This window comes from Lithobates pipiens, unplaced genomic scaffold (genome assembly GCF_037356315.1).
Source record: "Lithobates pipiens isolate NorthernLeopardFrog02 unplaced genomic scaffold, aLitPip1_a1.2 Scaffold_17, whole genome shotgun sequence".
NCBI lineage: Eukaryota > Metazoa > Chordata > Amphibia > Anura > Ranidae > Lithobates > Lithobates pipiens.
In genome coordinates, this window is record NW_027507755.1 from 16,272,409 (window position 1) to 16,294,771 (window position 22,363).

The 22,363-nt window shown below is 41.0% G+C and overlaps 1 protein-coding gene across 7 annotated transcripts in view; it reads left to right on the forward strand.

Moving 5' to 3' along the window:
• GRM5 (glutamate metabotropic receptor 5) overlaps positions 1-17,958 on the forward strand; it is a 517,392-nt gene extending 499,434 nt beyond the window's left edge. For 2 of the 7 annotated variants that reach the window (XM_077485011.1, XM_077485010.1), the window contains exons 9-11: positions 595-648; positions 7,812-7,850; positions 14,893-16,939. In XM_077485011.1, the coding sequence (XP_077341137.1) occupies positions 595-648; positions 7,812-7,850; positions 14,893-15,712 (913 nt within the window). In that variant the 3' untranslated portion in view covers positions 15,713-16,939. Of the gene's footprint in view, positions 1-594; positions 649-7,811; positions 7,851-14,892; positions 16,940-17,176 lie in introns of those variants that run through there. The other 5 variants (XM_077485017.1, XM_077485015.1, XM_077485012.1 and 2 more) reach the window with 5 other exon arrangements.
• The last annotated feature ends 4,405 nt before the right edge of the window (positions 17,959-22,363 follow it).

Below are 22,363 nucleotides of genomic sequence, written 5' to 3' on the forward strand. Positions count from 1 at the left end.
TAGTCCGCTCACAAATATATCTTTTTACTTAGTTTTAGTTATGTGTGTGAAAGTGAAAGTTTTAGAATACACCGGCTTTTGACTATCTTAATGCAATCACCAGGGTGCCATATGGTCTGTGACAGTTGACAATCGTATGAGTTGAATGACTGAAAATGTGATTTATTATTTGGTAAAGAAAATGGCATGGGAGTGGTGACAAATATGGTAGAAGGTCTCAACCCCAGTTTTCAGATGGTTGTTCCAGATTTGCAGGTCTTATGTACTGGTGAAGACATACTTTCTGTGAAATGAAATATTTTTAGATTCATATCTGTGAACTTCTTTATCCAAAGACATCCACAACAGGCATTTTGAAGGGAGTAACCATATTTTATTCATTGCCTACATCATCAAGACACATCTGTCATTTCTCACACCAAATCATCATTGAATCATGATGATGAATCATCATCATTTGAATACAGGTGAATTGTTATCGCACCAACAAAATGGCTTCCACCAGGTTATGTCGATGGCAGCTGCTTGTTAAAACCATCAATATGCATTTCCTTTTAAGTTCTATATTAACCCATCAAACTTTCTTTATTCTAGCATTTCATTTACTCCTGGGCCTACTCACACGTATTGTCAGCAGCCAATTGGAATGTAAGAACTCATTTTAAACTCCTAATCTATGTTGTGCAAAGATGGGTGCAAAGACAGCAAAAAAAAAAAACTTGGCTTCTCTATGTTGTGTATGTCTGTACAAATGCTTGTTGTCCCAGTCATGATTGACGTATGTGTTGAAAAATTGTCCACTGGAAGGGCAATGGTAATCATAGGTGAGAATGGTTAGGCAAGGAGAATTGAAAAAGATTAACGCTATCTGAAGTATAATTTGCCATAATAGCAATAAAAAGAATACCTCAGCCTTCTCGCCTCCACAAAAATATTCAGTTCACTACTCATTTTTGGGCATTCTCCATCCATTTTTATAATTTAAAAATTCATTAAGAATGTACAATAAGAATTAAGTATCTCCAAGGACTAATATAGGTCCTATATATTATAAACCAAGCTATATTTCGTATGTTTACCTTTTATGTGTCTGCAAGGTTGGTGGGTGCTCAACCATCTTCAGCCTTCTCAAGTTCCGCACACTCCAGCTGCTCTAGTACCATCTAGAAGTATTCAGAATTTGGTCTCATGAGCCACCCCAACATCTGAATGACAGACATTTGCAGACAGTCAATGGGGGGGGGGGGGGGGGGTTGATTGTCAAACAACTCCAATCGAGTTGTTATGTGATCTACTGGTAATTTTATTGGCCAGGGCCTCCATTCGAAATGCTCTCTGTAAGTGGGGAAGGTTTAGGAGAATCATTTAAAGGAGAAGGGTCTTGTTGAGGTGTGAGGTACATTGACATCACATTTTTTGTCATAGTTCATGGATTTTTTGTGTCCTGGACAGCTGCCCCACTGCTAGCTGTCTTCTATTTTATCAGCTGCATATACTATCTCCTAGGTAAGGAATGCAAAATGATTGCCCAGGAAGTGAGGGTCTGCTTAGTATGGTCCATAGCTAAATGGATACTAGCTGTTGTTTTTGTTAAAAAGCTAATTTGCAATTGGTTGTCCAGTTGGTTGCTACACTCAATGCTTCTACTTTTCATCCATCTATTTTAATCAGTAAAAATAAAAGCAAGTAGGTGTTGAAATCAATTCCAAATTAGATATATTTGTACTTATAATAACATTAGAAAAAAAAAAAACGCTCTCTTAAGCCTGCATACTTGCTCACTCATCACCCCTAACTAAAGATTTATCTGAGATTTACTTGTTATAATCAAGAATATTTAAGGGACCCTACTGAACAACATTATCCAGAAGTGTGATATCCAGCTGTACAAATGTGTAAATCTCTGCAGATGGTAATTATGTAGCTGAAAGCACTTGTTAAAGAAGTTTCCTTGTAAGGAAAACCCTTATGCATTGTTTTTCTATTGACTGCCCCCCTTTAAATAACTGCAGTACATTAAAAAAGAGCCCTTTTTTTAATAACCCATTCTGTTGCTTTTTTCTAAATGTTCCAAAAGCCATGAGAGCATTTTTCTACTGCTATCGGGTTTGGCAATGCTAGAGTGAATGTCTATAAACTTTCCAATTCCCCAATGCCTCCTAGCTGAGCCTGCTTGGGGAAAGAATCATTCATCCAGAATAGCTTTTTCAGGTTGATTGATTGATTGCTATTGGCCTCCTCCCTCCCTAAGAAAAGTGCTCTCCCTCCTTGCTGCATGGACATAAACATGAATGTTCTCTCAATTGTTCATAAGAACAATCTGGATAGTCCATACATGGCAGCTCCCCACATCTAGGCACAAATACAGTTAGATACATATGGAAGATTTAATAGGTCCACTTTGTGACTTCTTGTCCTCTTTCACATTTCTTGACTGAATGAGCCTGAACCACATACAACATTCCCAAGATGCAAAAATTGATGTATTAAATTTTCTCTAAAACTGTGATGAGATTAAATTTTTATGAGAGAGGGGGGTTTCATGGCTTCAGATCCTGATCTGCTCTTCCTACATGGAAAGTAAGTAAAATTGTAATTGACTGCATTTAGTGATTTCAAAAGATCCTATATTTAAAACAAAACATGGATCTCAAATTAGAAGTGATATCTCCTTCAATGGCTGACCTAGAAAGAATCCTGAAACTGGCAGTTTTTGATATCCCAAAGATAAAGCCCCACTAAATACAGCAGTTTGTTCAAATATCTGCACACAGACAGATTTGCAAAGAAACATAAAATTCATGAATCTCTTCAATCAGGATTCATGAATGATAGTGTGATTAGGAACGAGTGGCCAATTTCCCAGCAAAATGCATTTGCATAAATTTCTTCAAAATGGACTTCTAATTTTGCCTTGAAGTACTTGATCACCAAGTGATCCCAATCATGTTTTATTACGTCTTTTGTTTATTAACAAACCAATGACCAGGTTGGAACCAGGTCGGCAAACTGCTAAGATGTTCTTCAACTTGGATTTGAACTGGTAGAAGTCTAATGGACCTGTTTACCAGTTTCTAAGTGAGTTTATTTGTCCTGTGGCGTGGTAATTCTTTGAGAATATCCAATTGTTCTTTAGTTTCCAAAGCACGTAATTAGAGATGAACTCACCACTCACCTGCAGTCTTCCACCGTAGTCCTCCTTTCATGTACTGTTATTGCTTAGTCTGATTTCACTGAATTTTGGGGTTGATTTACTGACCCGAAGAGCGCAAAATCTGGTGCAGCTCAGCATAGGAACCATTTAGCTTCCATATGTTTTTCTCAAAGCTTAATTGAACAAGCTGAAGTTAGAAGCTGATTGACTACCAGACACAGCTGCACCAGATTTTATACTCTCCAGTTTTAGTAAATAAACCCCACTGTGTCCTTTCCACAAGCTGCACCAACTCAGATACAGCCCACCTGAGAGTTCAGCATCATCTAGAACTTTTTTTTACCTTGCTTTAATGTCCCTGACCCACCCCCTCCATTAATGGGACTTTTTTGTTTGAATCACTGAGGCTTTACCTAGGTCAGTGATGGCCAACATTGGCACCCCAGATGTTTTGGAACTACATTTCCCATGATACTCAACTACACTGCAGAGTGCATGAGCATCATGGGAAATGTAGTTCCAAAATATATGGGGTGCCAAGGTTCGCCATCACTGACCTAGGTCATTCTCTATGCAAATACAACCTGCCTAGGAATGCCCACTCCCCAAGACTGACATCCACCTATCAAGGTGTTTTGATATTTTCATGACTGTTCCCAAGAGCAAGCCCACTGCTTGTATCAGAGCTTTTGAGAGGAGCATTGTGGAGGGGTGCTGTGATGTTTTTAGGAAGTTATGTACAGCACACCACCAGCCCCACCCACTAGCCATGGTCGTACCTGCATTGCATAGAAAAACACAGAGCGACCCAGTGATGGCATCACTGGGTCTAAAATAAGGTATGTAATGATAATGGATATAGAGGGATGGAGGAACCAGGGAAGGAAAAATATAAGAAAGATCGAACTTCAGTTTTAACATAAGAAATGCAAAGCAATATCAAATTCATGTGCTTATTTGTGTGCATACCCGTGAAACAAAAATTCTGTATATAGTTGGCATATTCTGTCATAGTCCTCACAAAATACTCCAAATGGTGCAAAATATGTCTTTTGTGTAGTGCTTGTCTCTAGCATTCTCTTATGATGCTGCAGTATGTTCCAGTACTGAGAAAGGCTATTTATGTCTATGTGTAAATCTATGTAAATTTGTGTTTTTTGTTCTTTCCTTTGAAGTATGGGTTTCTTATGGTAAGTAGAATGTGTAATACAGTATGTAATTGTAAAGATATCTAATCTGTGTGCAACCTTTTTTCCTAGTGTGTGGATTACCCTGTGGAGTATAGAATTAGACCTTAGAACCTATTATCCTGTTCATATGTACCCTAGAACAGAGGTGCACAACCATGGGGTAACACCATAAAGTGGAACTATGAGCAAAATAAAAATGACATATACGACACAGTCTTTCACCAGCATTAACACGACAGTTTTGGATTTTCCATCATAACATCGTTTTAGTGTTTTGATTCGAGAAAAAAGGGTGTAAGCCATATGAATAAGAGCTGACCAGTGTCCCCATTGTAAGTGTCCCCATTGTATGAGGGTTGTACCAAGCACAATGCAAAAGCGGGCACAATTTTTTATTAACTGAAATAGGTTGTTCAAATTTCACATGTTGGTAGAGTAATTCTTTCTCTATAGTGACTTATTCTTTTCATTGTAGATAAATAATGGATTCCAAGCAGAAGCAATGTGCTGTCACTGAGTTTTTGACAAAAGAGGGGTGCAGGCTGTCTGATACCCACAAAAGGCTGCAGAATATTTACCAAGGTGATACCATTGGCAAGTTCAATGTGCACAGATGAATGGAAAAGTTTAACCACTTCAGCCCCTGATGGATTTGCGCCCTTAAGGACCAGGACATTTTTTTGTGATACGGCACTGCGTCCTTTAACTGACAATTGCGTGGTTGTGTGAATCGGCACCCGAACAAAATTGACGTCCTTTTTTTCCCACAAATAAAGCTTTCCTTTGGTGGTATTTGATCACCTCTATACAGTTCTTAATTTATGCGCTATTAACAAAGAAAGACCATACATTTTTTTTTAAAAGCAATATTTTTTACTTTTTGCTATAATAAATAATCCTCCCAAAATATAAAAAAAACACATTTCTTCCCCAGTTTAGGCCGATATATTCTACATACTTTTGGTTAAAAAAATAAGCGTATATTGATTTGTGTATTTTGGTTTGCGTAAAAGTTATAGGGTCTACAAAATAGGGGCTATATTTATGGCATTTTTATTATTACTATTTTTACTAGTAATGGTGGAAATCTGCGATTTTCAGTGGGACCGCAACATTGCGGCAGACAGATTGGACACTTTTGACACATTTTTGGGACCATTGACATTTATACAGCGATCAGTGCTATAAAAATGCACCGATTACTGTGTAAATGTCACTGACAAGGGAGGGGTTAACATTAGGGGGGGCGATCAAAGGGTTAATTGTGTTCCCTTGTGTGTGCTTCTAACTGTGAGGGGATGTGACTGACTAGAGGAGGAGCCAGATCGCTCTTTCATACTAGTAGGAACAGACGATCTGTTACTCCTCTCCTGACAGAATGGGGATGTGTGTGTATTTACACATCCCTGTTCTGGCTCTCGTGCCCATGATCGCGCATGGCCAGAGGACATCGTGCCCGCTGGCCAAGCACATCGGGTCCCCTGCCGTGCAGTGAGTGCTTGCGCTTACCTGCTATAGCTAGTTAAAGGACCAATGTACAGCTACAGCAATTTGCACAGGAGAGCCGACCTTCCGCCATAGAATGATGATGGCTGGTCGGCTAGTGGTTAAATGGCGCCATGCCTTAAAAATTCTGTAGCCTTCTGTGGATGTCCGGCAGCCTGCCCCCCTCCTTCGACAAGAATAATGGCACATTGCTTCTACTTGAAAAGTATTATTTACCTGCAATTAAAAAGAAGAAGAGATACTGAGGTAGGAGGGGCTATTCTACTAACATATGAAATGTAAAAGACCCATGTAGGGTAATAAAAAAGGTATGCCCCTTTCGCGTTACTTTCGGTACAGCCCTTTAAATATATAGTCAAATTAAGTAAAGTGTAACACTCTCTTGTGGTAAACTATGTGCACACAGTTATATCAAATTTAGTGCATGCAAAGAATATAATCCATGCAGAAATATGCAAAAATTGAAATATGTAAAAATATATAAATGAGTCCTGCACCCCAAAACAGTGCAATATAAGTGTAAAAATCTCTTCAGTTCTTCACGTGATTTGTGCTCATCCATCACCAGGTGAAAAATCTGCTCACCTCCAAAACACTAAAAACAAGCTTATCTGTATCCTCCAATTAGTATTGATCTCAAAATTGATTGGCCTTAAAGTGTTACTGAATCCAGGAGCCTGCATTCACCATATCTGGTCTCCCACACAGTGGCTTAGCGTAGGGGGTACAGGGGGGGCGTGGCCCCGGGTGCAATATCTAGAGGGGCGCAGAAGTCCCAACTCCCGCTATCCCGACTACTGTCATTCTGATTTCTGACTCTGGGACTCCACACCTGGGAGTACCGAGTGTGCCACTGTCTGTGCCTCGTCTCTGCCATTCTCCATGTTTCTGTGCTAGTGCCCAGTTGTCCGGCCTCAGCAATGGACAATTTCTGCGATTGGCTGCACTCAGTCATGTGTAGGTACGGCGGTAGGCAGAGCTGGCTTTGGTGGGTGATCGCGGCTTGCTCCCGCCTCGCTGTCCAGGTCTCATTGCTGGCTGTGCCTGGACGGGCTTCCACCACACTCCCTAGGAAGGGGAGGGTGTATCAGCAGTATATAGCAGTCTTGTGACTTCTATCAGTGTCTGGTTAAAGCTTGTAGGGGGAGTTTTCATACTGCACTGGCTGTCCTATCAGGATGCAGGACCCCTGACACTGTCTGGACAGTGCTGATTGGCCCTGGGCTGAAGAAATTTTTTTTTCTAGCAAAGCACACCAAACTGAGTGTCTGCAGCCTAAACCAGTAACTCTGTCTTATCCGGACATATTTTGGGGGAAATACAAGAAGGGGAGGATCTGTGCATACAGGATAAAACAGCCTTTTTACACAATGTAGAGTATTAACCTCTTAGGTTCCACAGTGAGTATAACAAGCATGCTTTACTTCATATACACACTGATTTTACTGTTGTGGGTTTAACTCTATCCTGTCATTCCAACTTTGGATGGAAACTCGTCCCGATTTCAAACCCACTCATATCCAACATGTGTTATATGGACCAAAGGGGCAACAATGTAGTGCTCTCCGTTTTAAAAAGTTTTTTTATCCCCTATTAAAAAAATAAATAAATACACAAAATACTGTACGATGCACTTTAAAATGTAAGAATCAGCCAGCTCACAACTACAATCGTAAAGCTGTGGCTAAATGACGTCACAGGCTCAGTTCCTTCCTCTTAGACGCGTTGCACCATCCGATTGGGCTTCCTCAGCTTCACTTAATTTGACTATATAATTTGTAGTAGAAGGTGGGGTGGAAGCATCTTAAAGTGTTATAGCTAGCAACACAAGTTGTTTTTGTATGTATATCATTTGGCTGCACTGATTGAGAAAGGATTTTTCAAAAAGCCCTCAAAATATGTTTTTTTTTTGTTTTGTTTTTTGTTTTTTTACCCTGTGACTGCTGCTTGGACTGTTACAGGAAGTGGAAAAATAATGGATCTACCGGTGGGACCAACTGGTAATAAAACGATTTAAAACAAAACTTCCGTGTTATTGCTAGTGTAAGACTGCATTATATATGTAACGTTTGATTTTGCATATAGTTACTGTACATAATAAAGGGGGACCCACAGTCAGACCCAGGCATTCGGGTTGTAATCTTAATAAGGGTATAATGACACTTGATTCTATGGAATAGAGGGGTAGCAGTGATTGCCTCACAGTGCCAACATCCAAATATACGGATACAAAAAGAAAAGGGTTCCCCTTGGGGTAGGACTTTAACGACACTGAAATAGAAGGACTCCTATTTCAGTGCCGTTTTATGTCCTACCCCAAGAGGAACCATTCTCTTTTTGTATCCTTGATTCTATGGAAACCATAGGTTGGTATATATAGGCTAAAGGCAATAACACATAGAATGCCGTGTGATCCTAAACCAGTGGCATAGCAACAACTGTGAGCCAAAGTGAAAAGGGTTGAGCACCTCAGTACTAGAATACAGTAGGCCAGATTAAATATTTTGATGACGAATCACAATGCATTGGTCATCGGTTGCTCGCCAATTTAACTACTTTCCCTAAAGTGAACAGTCTTGCAGCTGCAATTTGTTTCATTTTCTTGAAACCCAACTTTACCTTTCTGACAAATTCACATTTTAAGGAATACATTGGAGACATTAACAATGCCAATTAGTTTTATTTATTTTGCATTAAATCATTTCCTTTTGTTTATTAAAGCTTTATAAGTATCCTTATTTCTTAATGAGAAATGTTGCTTGTTGCCACAATGAAGTGTATCTAAAGAAGCTATGTGTATGGAATGTATCTGCTCCTGTGCATATAATGTTAGCAGCCTTATGATTCAATAGATATTGCTGTAAACCTTGATGCGTCATCTCTTACCCCATTCTGGCATACAGCAAGTATTTATATAAAGTAGATGTGAAATAACACGTGATATTTGTGCTGCTTCAAAATAACACATTTTGTCAGAAAGGAGGTGTTTAGTGTTAGTTCCTTTCACTGCAACCAAACAATTCCTTATATCCCTTTGTGTACACTTTAAATCTATATCACTTTAAAATATTTCTGCCATGTAAACTATACTATATTACCAAAAATATTGGGATGCCTGCCTTTACACGCATATGAACTTTAGTGGCATGCCAGTCTTAGTTCGTAGGGTTCAATATTGAGTTGGCCCACCCTTTGCGGCAATAACAGCTCCATCTCTTCTGGGAAGGCTGTCCACGAGGTTTAGGAGTGTGTCTATGGGAATGTTTGACCATTCTTCCAGAAGTGCATTTGTGAGTTCAGGCACTGATGTTAGACGAGAAGGCCTGGCTCACAGTCTCCACTCTAATTCATCCCAAAGGTGTTCTATCGAGTTGAGGTCAGGACTCAACCCCAAACTCGCCCATCCAAGTCTTTATGGACCTTGCTTTGTACACTGGTGTGCAGTCATGTTGGAACAGGAAGGGGCCAGCCCCAAACCGTTTTCCACAAAGTTGGGAGCATGAAATTGTCCAAAATGTCTTGGTATTCTGACGCCTTAAAGCCTTATACACACGATCGGACTTTGTACAAACTTTCCTGTGGACTTTTGTACAAAGGGCGTAGTCCACAAGTTTGTATTGCATACACACAATCAAACTTTTTAGGCAACAAACACGAACGTAGTGACGTTTTAACGTACTGGCAACACTTCAAAAGAGGACGTTCAATTACTCCAGCGCCACCTTTGGTCAACTTCTGTATTGTTGTCTGATCTTGTTTGTACCTTGTACAAAAGTCCGATGGTTTTGCGTACACACGATCGGACTTTGCTCCATCGGACTTCCGTTGTCAAAAAGTTTGTCTGTTGGCACAGGCAACAAAAGTCTGATGAAAACGGAAAAAGTTTGTCCGATGGAGCATACACACGGTCGGATGTTTCTCCAAAACAGCTAATTTGCATGTTTGTTGTCAAAAAGTCCGATCGTGTGTACGGGCCTTAAGGGTTCCCTTCACTGGAACTAAAGGGCCAAGCCCAACCCCTGAAAAACCACCCCACACCATAATCCCCCTCCACCAAATGATTTGGACCAATGCACAAAGCAAGGTCCTTAAAGACATGGATGAGTGAGTTTGGGTGGAAGAACTCGACTGGCCTGCACAGAGCTCTGACCTCAACCTGATAGAACACATTTGGGATGAATTAAAGCGTAGACTGTGAACCAGGCCTTCTCGTCCAACATTACTGTCTGACCTCACAAATGCGCTTCTGGAAGAATGGTCCAACATTCCCATAGACACACTCCTAAACCTTGTGGACAGCCTTCCCAGAAGAGTTGAAGCTGCAAAAGGTGGGCCAACTCTTGAGGTGTCAGCATACCCAGACATTTTGGACAATTTCATGCTCCCAACTTTGGGGGAACAGTTTGGGATTGCCCCTTCCTGTTCCAACATGACTGCACACCAGTGAACAAAGCAAGGTCCACAATGACATGGATGAGCGAGCTTGGGGTGGAAGAACTTGACTGGTTGAGTCCTGACCTCAACCCAATAGAACACCTTTGGGATGAATTAGAGCAGAGACTGTTAACCAGGCTTCTCATCCACACCAGTGTCTGGCCCCACAAATGTCCTGACCTCAACCCAAACATTTTTGGGATTTGGGATGAATTAGAGTGGAGACTGTGAGCCAGACCTTCTCTCCAACATCAGTGCCTGACCTCACAAATGCGCTTCTAGAATAATGGTCAAACATTCCCATAGACATACTCCCAAATCTTGTGGACAGCCTTCCCAGAATAGTTGAAGCTGCTATAGCTGCAAAGGGTGGGCCAACTCAATATGGAACCCTATGGACTAAGAATGGGATGCCATTCAATTTCATGTGCATGTAAAGGCAGGTGTCCCAATACGTTTGCCAATATAGTGTATATCTATTAGGTATAATTACCCAAAGTGGTTGACAAGTGATTTCTGATATCAGTGTGCGAGGATACCAACCATAATGCTTTTTACTTCTTGGAAGCACTTGTCTGATTTATTAAAGGAGTATAAAAAATGCAGGTTGCAGAGGTGTATCTGTAGACATTATTCATGTTCAAGCAAAATAAAATCAATGTTTTAATTTCCCTTTCACAAGAGAACACAGCTTTCCCTTATTTACAAAGCTAAGTGGACATTCAAGTGGAAACTTAGGAGAAACATTAATTCTACTAAGTGAACATTCTGTACTCCTTTATTAAATCAATTCTATTATATAACTCAGTTTTTATGAACATTGCTGCAATTGCTCCTTCCAAGCAATGCCCTTGGTTCTTGGAGGAACTCGGACAATAAACAGAATTGCTTTATTATTTCACGTATTAATTAGATTAGAGAGCCTCATCATTGTACATGTGATACTCTGCAATCTCATGATTCTCAGGAGATTTCCTCAGGTAATAAATAGTTTTGGAAGATGTCCTCTACATACAGCTGATATCAGGTAACTGAACTCAGGAAACTCAAGGAGAGCAATTATTTTGGCAGTTCTCAGTCAGACAATACTTTGTCTAAGATCTAAAAGACCATACTAGAATAATTATTTACAAGGATTGATATACTAAAAGCAAATAGCCTGTTCACTTTGCAACAGAATTCTCCCTTAGCGTTGTGAATGAGGTGAAGCTCTGCTGACTTCTATCATCCAATCATGCACAAGCAAAAAATTACATTTTTTTTGTTTCAATCATACAATTTATTTTTTCTTAACAAAGTATTTCTAATAAAGTATTCTGAACAATTTACAGGTGATAAACCATCGCAACAAAAATAGTGCATAGTTTCTTTGTTGCGCTCAAGATATATATATAAGGTTATCATTCAACAGAAGGAGATAAATTATCAATATGTGACAGCATTCAGTGATAGAAGAATAGAGGGTAGAACAGCATTCAGTGATAGAAGAATAGGGGGTAGAACAGCATTCAGTGATAGAAGAATAGGGGGTAGAACAGCATTCAGTGATAGAAGAATAGGGGGTAGAACAGCATTCAGTGATAGAAGAATAGGGGGTAGAACAGCATTCAGTGACAAAAAAGAATAGGAGGTAGAACAGCATTCAGTGATAGAAGAATAGGGGGTAGAACAGCATTCAGTGATAGAAGAATAGGGGGTAGAACAGCATTCAGTGATAGAAGAATAGAGGGTAGAACAGCATTCAGTGATAGAAGAATAGGGGGTAGAACAGCATTCAGTGATAGAAGAATAGGGGGTAGAACAGCATTCAGTGATTGAAGAATAGGGGGTAGAACAGCATTCAGTGATAGAAGAATAGGGGGTAGAACAGCATTCAGTGATAGAAGAATAGGGGGTAGAACAGCATTCAGTGATAGAAGAATACGGGGTAGAACAGCATTCAGTGATAGAAGAATAGGGGGTAGAACAGCATTCAGTGATAGAAGAATAGAGGGTAGAACAGCATTCAGTGATTGAAGAATAGGGGGTAGAACAGCATTCAGTGATAGAAGAATAGGGGGTAGAACAGCATTCAGTGATAGAAGAATAGGGGGTAGAACAGCATTCAGTGATAGAAGAATAGGGGGTAGAACAGCATTCAGTGATAGAAGAATAGGGGGTAGAACAGCATTCAGTGATAGAAGAATAGAGGGTAGAACAGCATTCAGTGATTGAAGAATAGGGGGTAGAACAGCATTCAGTGATAGAAGAATAGGGGGTAGAACAGCATTCAGTGATAGAAGAATAGAGGGTAGAACAGCATTCAGTGATAGAAGAATAGGGGGTAGAACAGCATTCAGTGATAGAAGAATAGGGGGTAGAACAGCATTCAGTGATAGAAGAATAGAGGGTAGAACAGCATTCAGTGATTGAAGAATAGAGGGTAGAACAGCATTCAGTGATTGAAGAATAGGGGGTAGAACAGCATTCAGTGATTGAAGAATAGGGGGTAGAACAGCATTCAGTGATAAAAGTGATAGAAGAGCAGTGGGTAGGAGTTGCCAGCACTCATTAGAATGAGTTTTTGATGTTGAGAGCCTCTTTAGAGTGGTTATAGAGACATACGTTTTTTTTCGGGTTTTTTACCTTAATGCATTCTCTGCATTGCATTTAGGTAAAAAAAAAAACATTCTGCAAGCACCAAACTCGATCCAGCGATGTGTATAAGAGCAGAGGCTCTATCGACTCTCTCCCTCATTGGCTCAGACACAGCAGTGGGACTTATTGGCTCCTGCTGCTGTTAATCACAGCCATTGAGAAGGTAGTGGAGGTAGGACCGAGCTATTCTCTGTGTGTCTTATGGTCACACAGAGCCAGCTCAGGAGTGCACCTGCTTGAGTGCCCCATTAGCAAGTGGCTTGCTATGGTAGGTACTCTGCAGGGGGTAAGAGCTAGGAGCACCGGTGGGGAACCCAATAAGAGGAGGATCAGGGCTGCTCTGTGCAAAACCACAGTTATTCTAATGGCTAAAGTAATATCAAAGGCAATTTAAAAAAAAAAACGTTATACTTAACTTCTCTCTGCAGCAGTTCTGCACAAAGCAGCCCTGATCCTCCTCTTCTTGGGTCCCACGCTTGTGCTTCTGGCCCCTCTCTCCTACCAAGTGCCCCCAGAGCAAGCACCTTCCAATGGGGGCACCCAAGCCACAGATCTGTGTGTCCATTCACACACAGAGCCATGGCTTGGCTCCGCCCACTCTCTGTCCTCCTGATTGGCTCACTGGCTTTGACTGACAACAGTGGGAGCCAATGGCTCCCACTGCTGTCTCAGTCAGTGAGGAGGAAGAGTCCCTGGAGAGCTGAGGCTCTCATGCACATGGCTTGAGAAAGATCGGGCTCAGGTAAGTATTAGGGGGGCTGGGGGAGCTGCTGCACGCAGACATTTTTTGACCTCCATGCATAGAATGCATGAAGGTAAAAAACCTTAGAGAGGAAGTAAACCCTGATGAGTTTACTTCCTCTTTCATTCCCTGCAAAGGCAAAGCATAATGGACTACTATGCATCGCATAGTAGTCCATTATGTGTCACTTACCTGACACAGAAGCCAGCGAAGTCACCGCTGTCCCCTGTAGTCCGGCGCATCCGTCTTCTCGGTGGGGTCTCGCAGCTCCGCCGTTGTCATTCGGCGAAGCCGCGATGACATCACTCCCGCGCATGCGCACGGGAGCCAACACGCGCGGCATCTCCGCCATTGACGGTGCCGCGCTCAGTGCACCTGCACGCCTCTGTCTACGGCGCTTACGCCGTAGACAGCGGTGCCTGTCTTCGGGCAAATATCTCCTAAACTGTATAGGTTCAGGAGATATTTCTTGGACCTACAGGTAAGCCTTAATCTAGGCTTACCTGTAGGTCAAAATGTGCTGTAAGGGTTTACAACCACTTTAAGCTTTTAGAACCATGTTATACAAACATGTTATACTTGCCTGCTCTGTGCAATCATTTTACACAGAACAGTCTTCTTCTTTTTGGGTCTCCCCTCAACGGTCCTGGCTCCTCCCCCTGCCGAGTGCCCCCAGTAGCAAGCCTCTTGTTATGGGGGCACTCGAGCATGCTTCTGTAAACGGAAATTGTCCATACACACAGGGGGAGTGGCTCGGCCCCACCCCTGCTATCTTCTCATTGGTTTACTGGCTGTTATTGAAAGCAGCATTGGTGCCTGCTGCTGTATGAGCCAATAAGGAGAGAGAGACTTGGGAGATCGGCTGCTCTTGTGAACACCGCTGGATCGAGGCTGGGGGGGGGGGGGGGGGGGGGGCTGCCAAAATTTTTCTACCTTAATGCATTAAGGTATAAAACCTTCTACCTTTTGAACCACTTTAAGTAGTAAGAAGGGTACAGGTCTGTTTTTTGTTTTCTTGTACTTGATTGGATATGCTGTGCAGAGTGAATTTTCACCACTTTCATTAAGGTAAGAGTAAAAAAATCACCTTCAAAGTGAGAAATCCCTTGCAACGTGAACAGCCTATTTGCCTTTAGTAAATTAGCCCCACAATGTCATGTTTCTGTTTATGAAAGTCAATAAATACATACAAATTTTATACATCTATAAATTTCTTCAATTTATTGTAGCTCCAATGGAAAATCTGTAACGTGGGCACAAAATGAGAAGAGCACTCGGGGTCAACATCTTTGGCAGCGTCTTTCTGTTCATGTCAAGAAAAAGGATAGTACAAATCAGACAGCCGTTATTAAGCCCTTCTCTAAGAGCAGCACAGAGAACAGATACATCAGCACGTCCTTCCCGGACTCCAGTTCCAAAATGCTCTATGATGTTTCTGAAGCCGAAGAGCATTATCCGGTTCAGTACCGACCACAAACTCCTTCTCCAATCAGTACTGTGAGTCAGAGGGCTGCTTCGGTAGCTCGGACAGATGATGACATCCCTTCATTTCACTCAGACACTGCCCAACGAAGCGGTTCTTCTCAAGGATCCTTGATGGACCAAATCAGCAATGTTGTAACCAGATTCACAGCCAACATCAGTGAGCTAAACTCCATGATGCTGTCGGCAAACACACCAGGAGCCATGGTGCCCACCCCTCTATGTTCTTCCTACCTGATTCCAAGAGAGATCCAACTTCCCACCGCTATGACCACCTTTGCAGAGATCCAGCCAGCCCCTGCTATTGAATTTAACGGTGGGTCACTTTCTGCCAGAAAGTCATCTTCTGACAGCATCAAAGATAGTGCTCCAGAAGCACCTGTAGTAAAGCAAGATGTTGAGGAGTTGGTAGCTTTAACACCTCCTTCTCCTTTTAGAGACTCCATCGACTCAGACAGCACCTCCCCTAGCTCCCCGGTATCAGAGTCTGCTCTCTGTACACCGTCCTCTCCCAAATACGACAATATAATTTTGAGAGACTACTCTCAAAGTTCCTCCTCTTTCTGAATGTAAACCAAGCTAATTGGATATCAGCAATGACAATACACGTACATATAGGGGGAGGGTGGCACACATCTCCTTTGCACAGACGTATACACGCCCCTAGGTCGGCGACTGATGCGTGACAAATCCTTCCTTTAAGGTAGCATCAGACTGAGAGTTCCATTGTTCCAATAAGAGCAGTTGTTACATTAGTGGCCTTAACTATGGTCTTTCAAGAAACACTGCTTACATTTGAGGGCTGTCGAGGAGTCAAACGTAGGTGTAGGAGTCAATTTTAAGTGCTTTGATTTAATTTAAAGTGGGCTGTTTTGACAAATATTTGTGAACAGAGTGGATTGTAATCAACTGTAAAATATATTGTCTTGTTTTGCTTTTGATTCTTTTCCCAGAAGTGAAAGTTTTGTCAAGAATAGAAGACCAAACATGAATGTACGTTTTCTAAAACACAAAAAAAAAAAAAAAAAAAAAGACTCATAAAATGGGACCAAAATGGCAGACAAATTTTTCTATGAAGAAGCTGTAACATAAAAAAAAGTCTCACTTCAAATAAACTCTGAAAGATCTTGAGCTCTCTATGTATCAGATCTGTGATACGAAACCATAGCTACTTTCTGACTGCAGTAAATGACTGTAAAACACAGGGCACAACATGCAACCTTGTTTATTATTATTATTATTTTATTTTTTTTGGTAATTATTCATTAACTTTCAATCAGTTTTAAAAATAGAAAAATCACGGGACTGGAATTTAATAGCAATTAAATATATTGTCTATTTCACCGTGTTGCCGAAAATACTAAAGTAGCAAAAAAATATTTTTTGGAGTACTGTTTTTGTAAATTCCCTCATAAGGGCAAGTTGTTTTGGTGAATATAATATTTATAGCAAAATTGTTTATTTATGGTGTTACTGCATCCCTATGTGTTGAATGCCTTTTTTTTTCTTTTTTTTTTTATCTAATATTTTATTTTATAAAAAAATGTGTTTTACTGCTTTTTGCATGTAACAAAAACAAAAATTATAATAATAAAATAGAAGCAAGGTACTAATAGTGTAGAACTGAATAAACGGTGTCAATGCCTTTTGAGTGGGTACATTTAGTGTAAGCAGTAAGCCATGCTTTTACTTGGCATGGCTGTTTGTATATTGTTTTAACCTTTGAACTGTGATGAAATTGGGTTTTTAAAGCAATACATAGTAAAGACTAATTACATTTTTTTTCAACTTAAACATGGAAGCCTGTGTTGTTACAAAACACCTACAATTGATGTTTCTTCTTTAACCACTGGCTCCGGGCAACTATATAAGTCCACCCTTTAGCCCTGATATGAGTCAATTCTAAGATTATTTAAAGTGTATGTATAGTCAAAAAAAATTTTGTAGCGAGTAGGGAAATGTTAAAATATCCGTTTATTTTTCACTGTTGCCTCCCATTGGTGAGTTTTCCCTTTGCTTCTTGTCTTGCAGATGCAACATAAAAAGAAAGGTAATTTGTAGACAGTTGTCACCACAACTGGTGTCCCCATTGGAAGATTTGCCCTTATCGTTTGTTCTGGGGACAGCTATAACATTTCCCATCAATTTTTGACAACGATCAACAGGACAAATAGGAAGTGGGAATATACCCAGCGTGGACACAGACAGCAATAATTTTTGATTGTACATACACTTTAATATACGAGGGCTTTACCGAAAGTAATGCAAAAATAATAACTTTTATTATTAACTTACATGGCTGTTCAAATTTTACATGTTGGTAGAGTAACTCTAAAGCCTCGTACACACGATCGGATTTTCCGACGGGAATTGTGTAATGACAGGCTTTGGGTGGAAAATCCAACCATTTGTACGCTCCATCAGACAATTGTTGGCCAATTTTCCATGGACAAATGTTGGATGGCAGGTTTATAAATTTTCTGCGGAGAAATGTCTTTTGTCGGATTTTCCGAGCGTGTGTACACAAGTCCATTGGACAAAAGTCCAAAGTACAAACACGCATGCTCAGAAGCAAGGACGAGCCAGAAGCGGTAGGACTTGTAAACTAGCGTTTGTAATGGAGAATTAACATTCGTGACGTGGCAAATTATGAAATCTCCAAATGCAGCGCACGATTATTTTCTTCTTTAATGTGATAATAATGAAGCTGCTTTGCTGGTGATACTGATGGAGTTCTGCCAAACATATTTTCAAAGACTTTTTTTTTCTAGTGAAATCAAGAATAATATTATTACGCTTGTTTTTTTGTTTTGGGGGGGGGGGGGGGTAAGTTACCACAACACCATTATCCCCTAGTTTTTAAGATCAAAGATACAACTATGTTGGTGCTCTTTGTTAATTTTACATTTAATTTTTTTAAATGTAACTGCCTACTCCCAAACTGTCATTTGAAGTAAAACACATAGCCAAGTTTTATTCTACACAATTGTTTTATTGAGCATTAAAAAAGGAAAACAAATAAAATTAGAATTATTATTCTGCCAATAAAACTTAACCAAAAAAAAAGTGCATTCTATGCATCCAAAAATATAGAAAATATACCAAATCAAATCATTATTCAACCACAAAAATTAAATAAAAGCCTCATGCCTGTGTCCTGCCTCTTAATATAGGGGGGTCAACAATTCCAAGAGTTGGTGAAACCAGGGGTTCTTCATCCGGAGATAATTCCGAAAAACATCCGGATTATTTTCCTGGAGCTCCCGCAGCAAAGGCATATGACATAATTGGTCACGATTAATAATGCAACCAATTTTTGGAACAAGAAATCCTCCTCCTCCTCCTGTTCCTGGACTGGACTTGGGTCACAGCAATAACTCCAAGGCCAATAATAAATAACACGTTATCTCCTCCGATTCGGCCACACGTCTGGTGGGTGAACGTCCATTCAGAAACTAACTGAAAAGCGCAAAATGAAAAGCGCAAATCCACATTCACCAAACTTCTACTAACATGAAATTAGCAGAAGGAGGTCAAAGGGTGGAACTAAAGATCTGGAAAACCATGTAGTACATTACTATGTTTGTGTTTATTGGCCCGACAATTCCTTGCCGTTTGTATGCAAGACAAGTTCCTGGCCATACTAGATGACTATATAAGAAGAGTTACTCTACCAACATGGATAATTTGAATGACTTATGTAGGTTAAAAAAAAGTTATGCCCACTTTTGCTTTACCTTTGATACAGCCCTCCAATTTTAAACACGTTTAAGAAATAATTACCTGAAATATATGTAATATTAACCTCTTGTGATGCCTTCAAACCAATAAAAAAAAGTGAAAATCGAAGGTTCTGGGCTGTAGACCAGCTAGATTCTACTGTATTACACAGCGCTTTTGCAACATGTTTCAGGCATTGCGGACTGAAGGGAGAGGTATGTAAATAGCTTTTAGAAAGGGCTGTGTAGAGACATGGAGGTGAAACGCCTAGGTTGCATAACTGCAAAATTGTTCTCCCCCTTCCCCTTCCCCAGTGTGGCAGGAGTTAGTGAATCATAAGAGTGGATGAAAAGAATTACTGATAGTTTGTCAGAGAGAGGAATTGACATATATATATTCTGGCTGTGAATTCAGCTGGTTGGCTGGAGTTCTAATTTAATTTTAGTTAGGATGTGGTGCAAATTTCCAGTCATTTCAGAGCAAATTATCTAGTCTATTAAAAAAATAACAAATATATTGAATATATATTTCCTAAAAACTATAATGACTTCCTTTCAACTATCCTCAGGTGCCAAATAAGAATACAAAGGTAAGAAATATAAGATAGCGGTAAGCAGCATTAAAGGAAAACTCCAGACAGAAAGAAAAATTTTGTACAGCGTCAGATTGTTATAATGTGGTTGGGTCCAGAGTTCCGTTAAACTACACCTTGTGCACTAGCTAGTTTTTTTTTAAAAGGCTGATGTCACAAACAAGCTTGTATTACAGATCCCAAACTTTGCATGGCTGGCTTATCTTGCAGAATCCCACACCCTAGTGTAAAAAAGTACAGTTAGGCTTCATGCACACTGGGCTTAAAAAAAAACCCTCTCAACTAGACAGGGGCAGCCCATCCATTGGGAGGCGCCCAGGCCACCCCCTATATGCAATGGATAGATTCATGCATAGCATGAATCTATTCATGGCCATCCTGGCCACCCCCTCTTCATGCGTCCGGCCCCTTTCAGGGGCAGATTTCTTTTTTTTGAAGCACCTGATTAGAGCCAGAGACACTAATAGGCTTCAAATTAGGGTCGGCTTGGTTCACAGAGGATGTGTCTGGAGCCCACCTAGGTGTGTTGCAACACTGATCCTCCTCCTGGCCAATCGGGAAGCAGGGTTTGATACCTGTCACCCAATTGGCTGAAAGGACAGGCGATCCTATTGGATGCATAGGAGGAGGACAGAAGACGCACAGAGGAAGCAAGGAGGAGAAGTGCTGCTGGCCGATGTCTGGATGCCCAGTCCCCGCCGCCGCTCCTCGGATGCCTGATCCTCGCCCCTGCTCCTTGGATGCCCCCCGATGCCTAGATGACGTGCCAGTGGACCAACCAGTGGACAGTGTGGGGGTTTGAGTTGCCACGGGGGGAGGTTTGTTTGTTTGCCGCCCCCCCCCCCCCCCAAAGAAACAACCAACAGCCGCCATTTTTTGTACAAAGTTTAGACGAGTGTTGCATTTTTTCTGCCAGAAAGCTCCAAACAGAAACGAAATCTAAAAGGGTTTTTTTTTCTGCCTCTAAACGTTGAGCTTAAAATATGCCTCTAATCATCCTAATGTGAATGGACACAAAGAATAACATTGAGTTGCTTCTATAGGCAGAACACAAAACTCTTGTAGAAGCTGCTATTTTTAAGCCAGTGTGCAAGGAACCTTAAGAAAACAAAAAGAAGAAAATACGCACCTTACACCCTGACTTCCAACATGTATGCCTAGGCAAGGGTGACATCACTGAAAGTTCTTCCGGTTTCCTGGGAAAGATGAAGATAGCAAACTGTGCAAGAAAACACTTGTGGAATAACGTTTTGTGATATTTGGGCTCTCGGGAGAAGACTCAGTGATGTCACCCTCGCCTCCAGAAAGTGGCCAGAAGACGGGATGCGAGGTTTGTAACTTTTTGTATTTTATTTATTTATTTATTTTTCCTATTTGGGCTCATTCAAATGGACGCTGACCCCCGTCTTCTGTTCTCAGCTACTTTTTGCTGTGCAGGTGCACGCAGTCCATAGAAGTGGATGCAGAGTACAGCATGGACACAGGTGTCTAAATTTGCCATGTGGGCGGGAGTGGGTGCATGGATCAGAATGTAGACACTGTGGGGTTGATTTACTAAAGGCAAATAAACTGTGCACTTTTCAAATTGCAATTGCCCTCTGTAAGTGCAGTTGCTCCAGTGCTTAGTAAATGAGGTAAGGCTTCACTTTGCAAAGAATACCCAATCACGTGCAAGGAAAATTAAAAAAAAAAACTGCATTTTTGCTTGCACGTGATTGGATGATGGAAGTCAGCAGAACTTCTGCTCATTTACTAAACTCTGGAGCAACTGCACTGTGCAAAGTGGGACATCTATATGCCTATTGTAAATCAACCCCTGTGCATTCAAATGTCAAATTTTGACATGCAGCTGTATTCGTGCAGCTTCAGCTCCGAGGTGGAGGCAGACACAGCAAAAAAGTGTCTCAGAACAGAGGATAGGTCTCAGCACCCATCTGAATAGGTCTCAGCACCCTTTAACTTTTAAATATAAAGAGGTCTACAAGCTATGGAGATCTTGCATTTTGATAAACTGTCCGATTTAAACTGCTGATCATAGATTTAATATTTAAAACCCAAATTGAATTTTCAGTTTAAAGCTGGGTTCACACTGCAGCGGTTTATGAGAACGGATGTGATTCGCACCAAAATGCAGTGCAAATCACATCCGATCTCTGTGCAATGCGAGTTCAGCCATACAGATAGTATGGCTGAATTTGCATCGCACACGGCCCAAACTCGCACGGGACCCTTTTTTTGGTCCGCAGCAGAATCGGATCGCATGGGTGTTCACACCATGCGATCCGATTCCTGTCTGAGTTTGCAGATCGCACTGCGATATGCGAACTGATCTGGGGGTGTCATAAACTTTTCACTGACACTCCCAGCAGTTCGCATAGGGCAGTGTGAACTGCCACCGGGAGGTATGCGATGCGGGAACCGACAGTGGATTTGCGGCGTTCCCGCATCGCTGCAATGTGCACCCAGCCTAAATCAGCCAAATACATTCCAGGTGCATCACAATTAAGGTCTTACCGTGCATTTTCTTTAGCAAGCAGACACAGCCTGAGTAGAAAAGCCTGAGCTCTGCCAGCCGAAATAAATGCAGAAATAAATTAAAGCCATTGTTTCTCTGCTGAGGTCAGACCTAAAGCTCTGTAAGCAGTAAATCTTGTGCTTCCTGATGATTGGAGAGCTCTATCTCTCACTAAATAAGGGGCGTGTCAGACCTTTGCATAGAGGTTACTGCTTACATACGGAGAACAACTTTGACGCAACTTTGGATGGGTGCGACTTGTATACAACTTTGACTTTGACCAGTGATAATGGACAACTGTTGCATTGTATAAGATTCAGGTACAACTTTCATGCAATTTTTGAGGGTTAACATTGAAGTCTATGGCCTTCAAGTTGCATGAAAGTTGGAC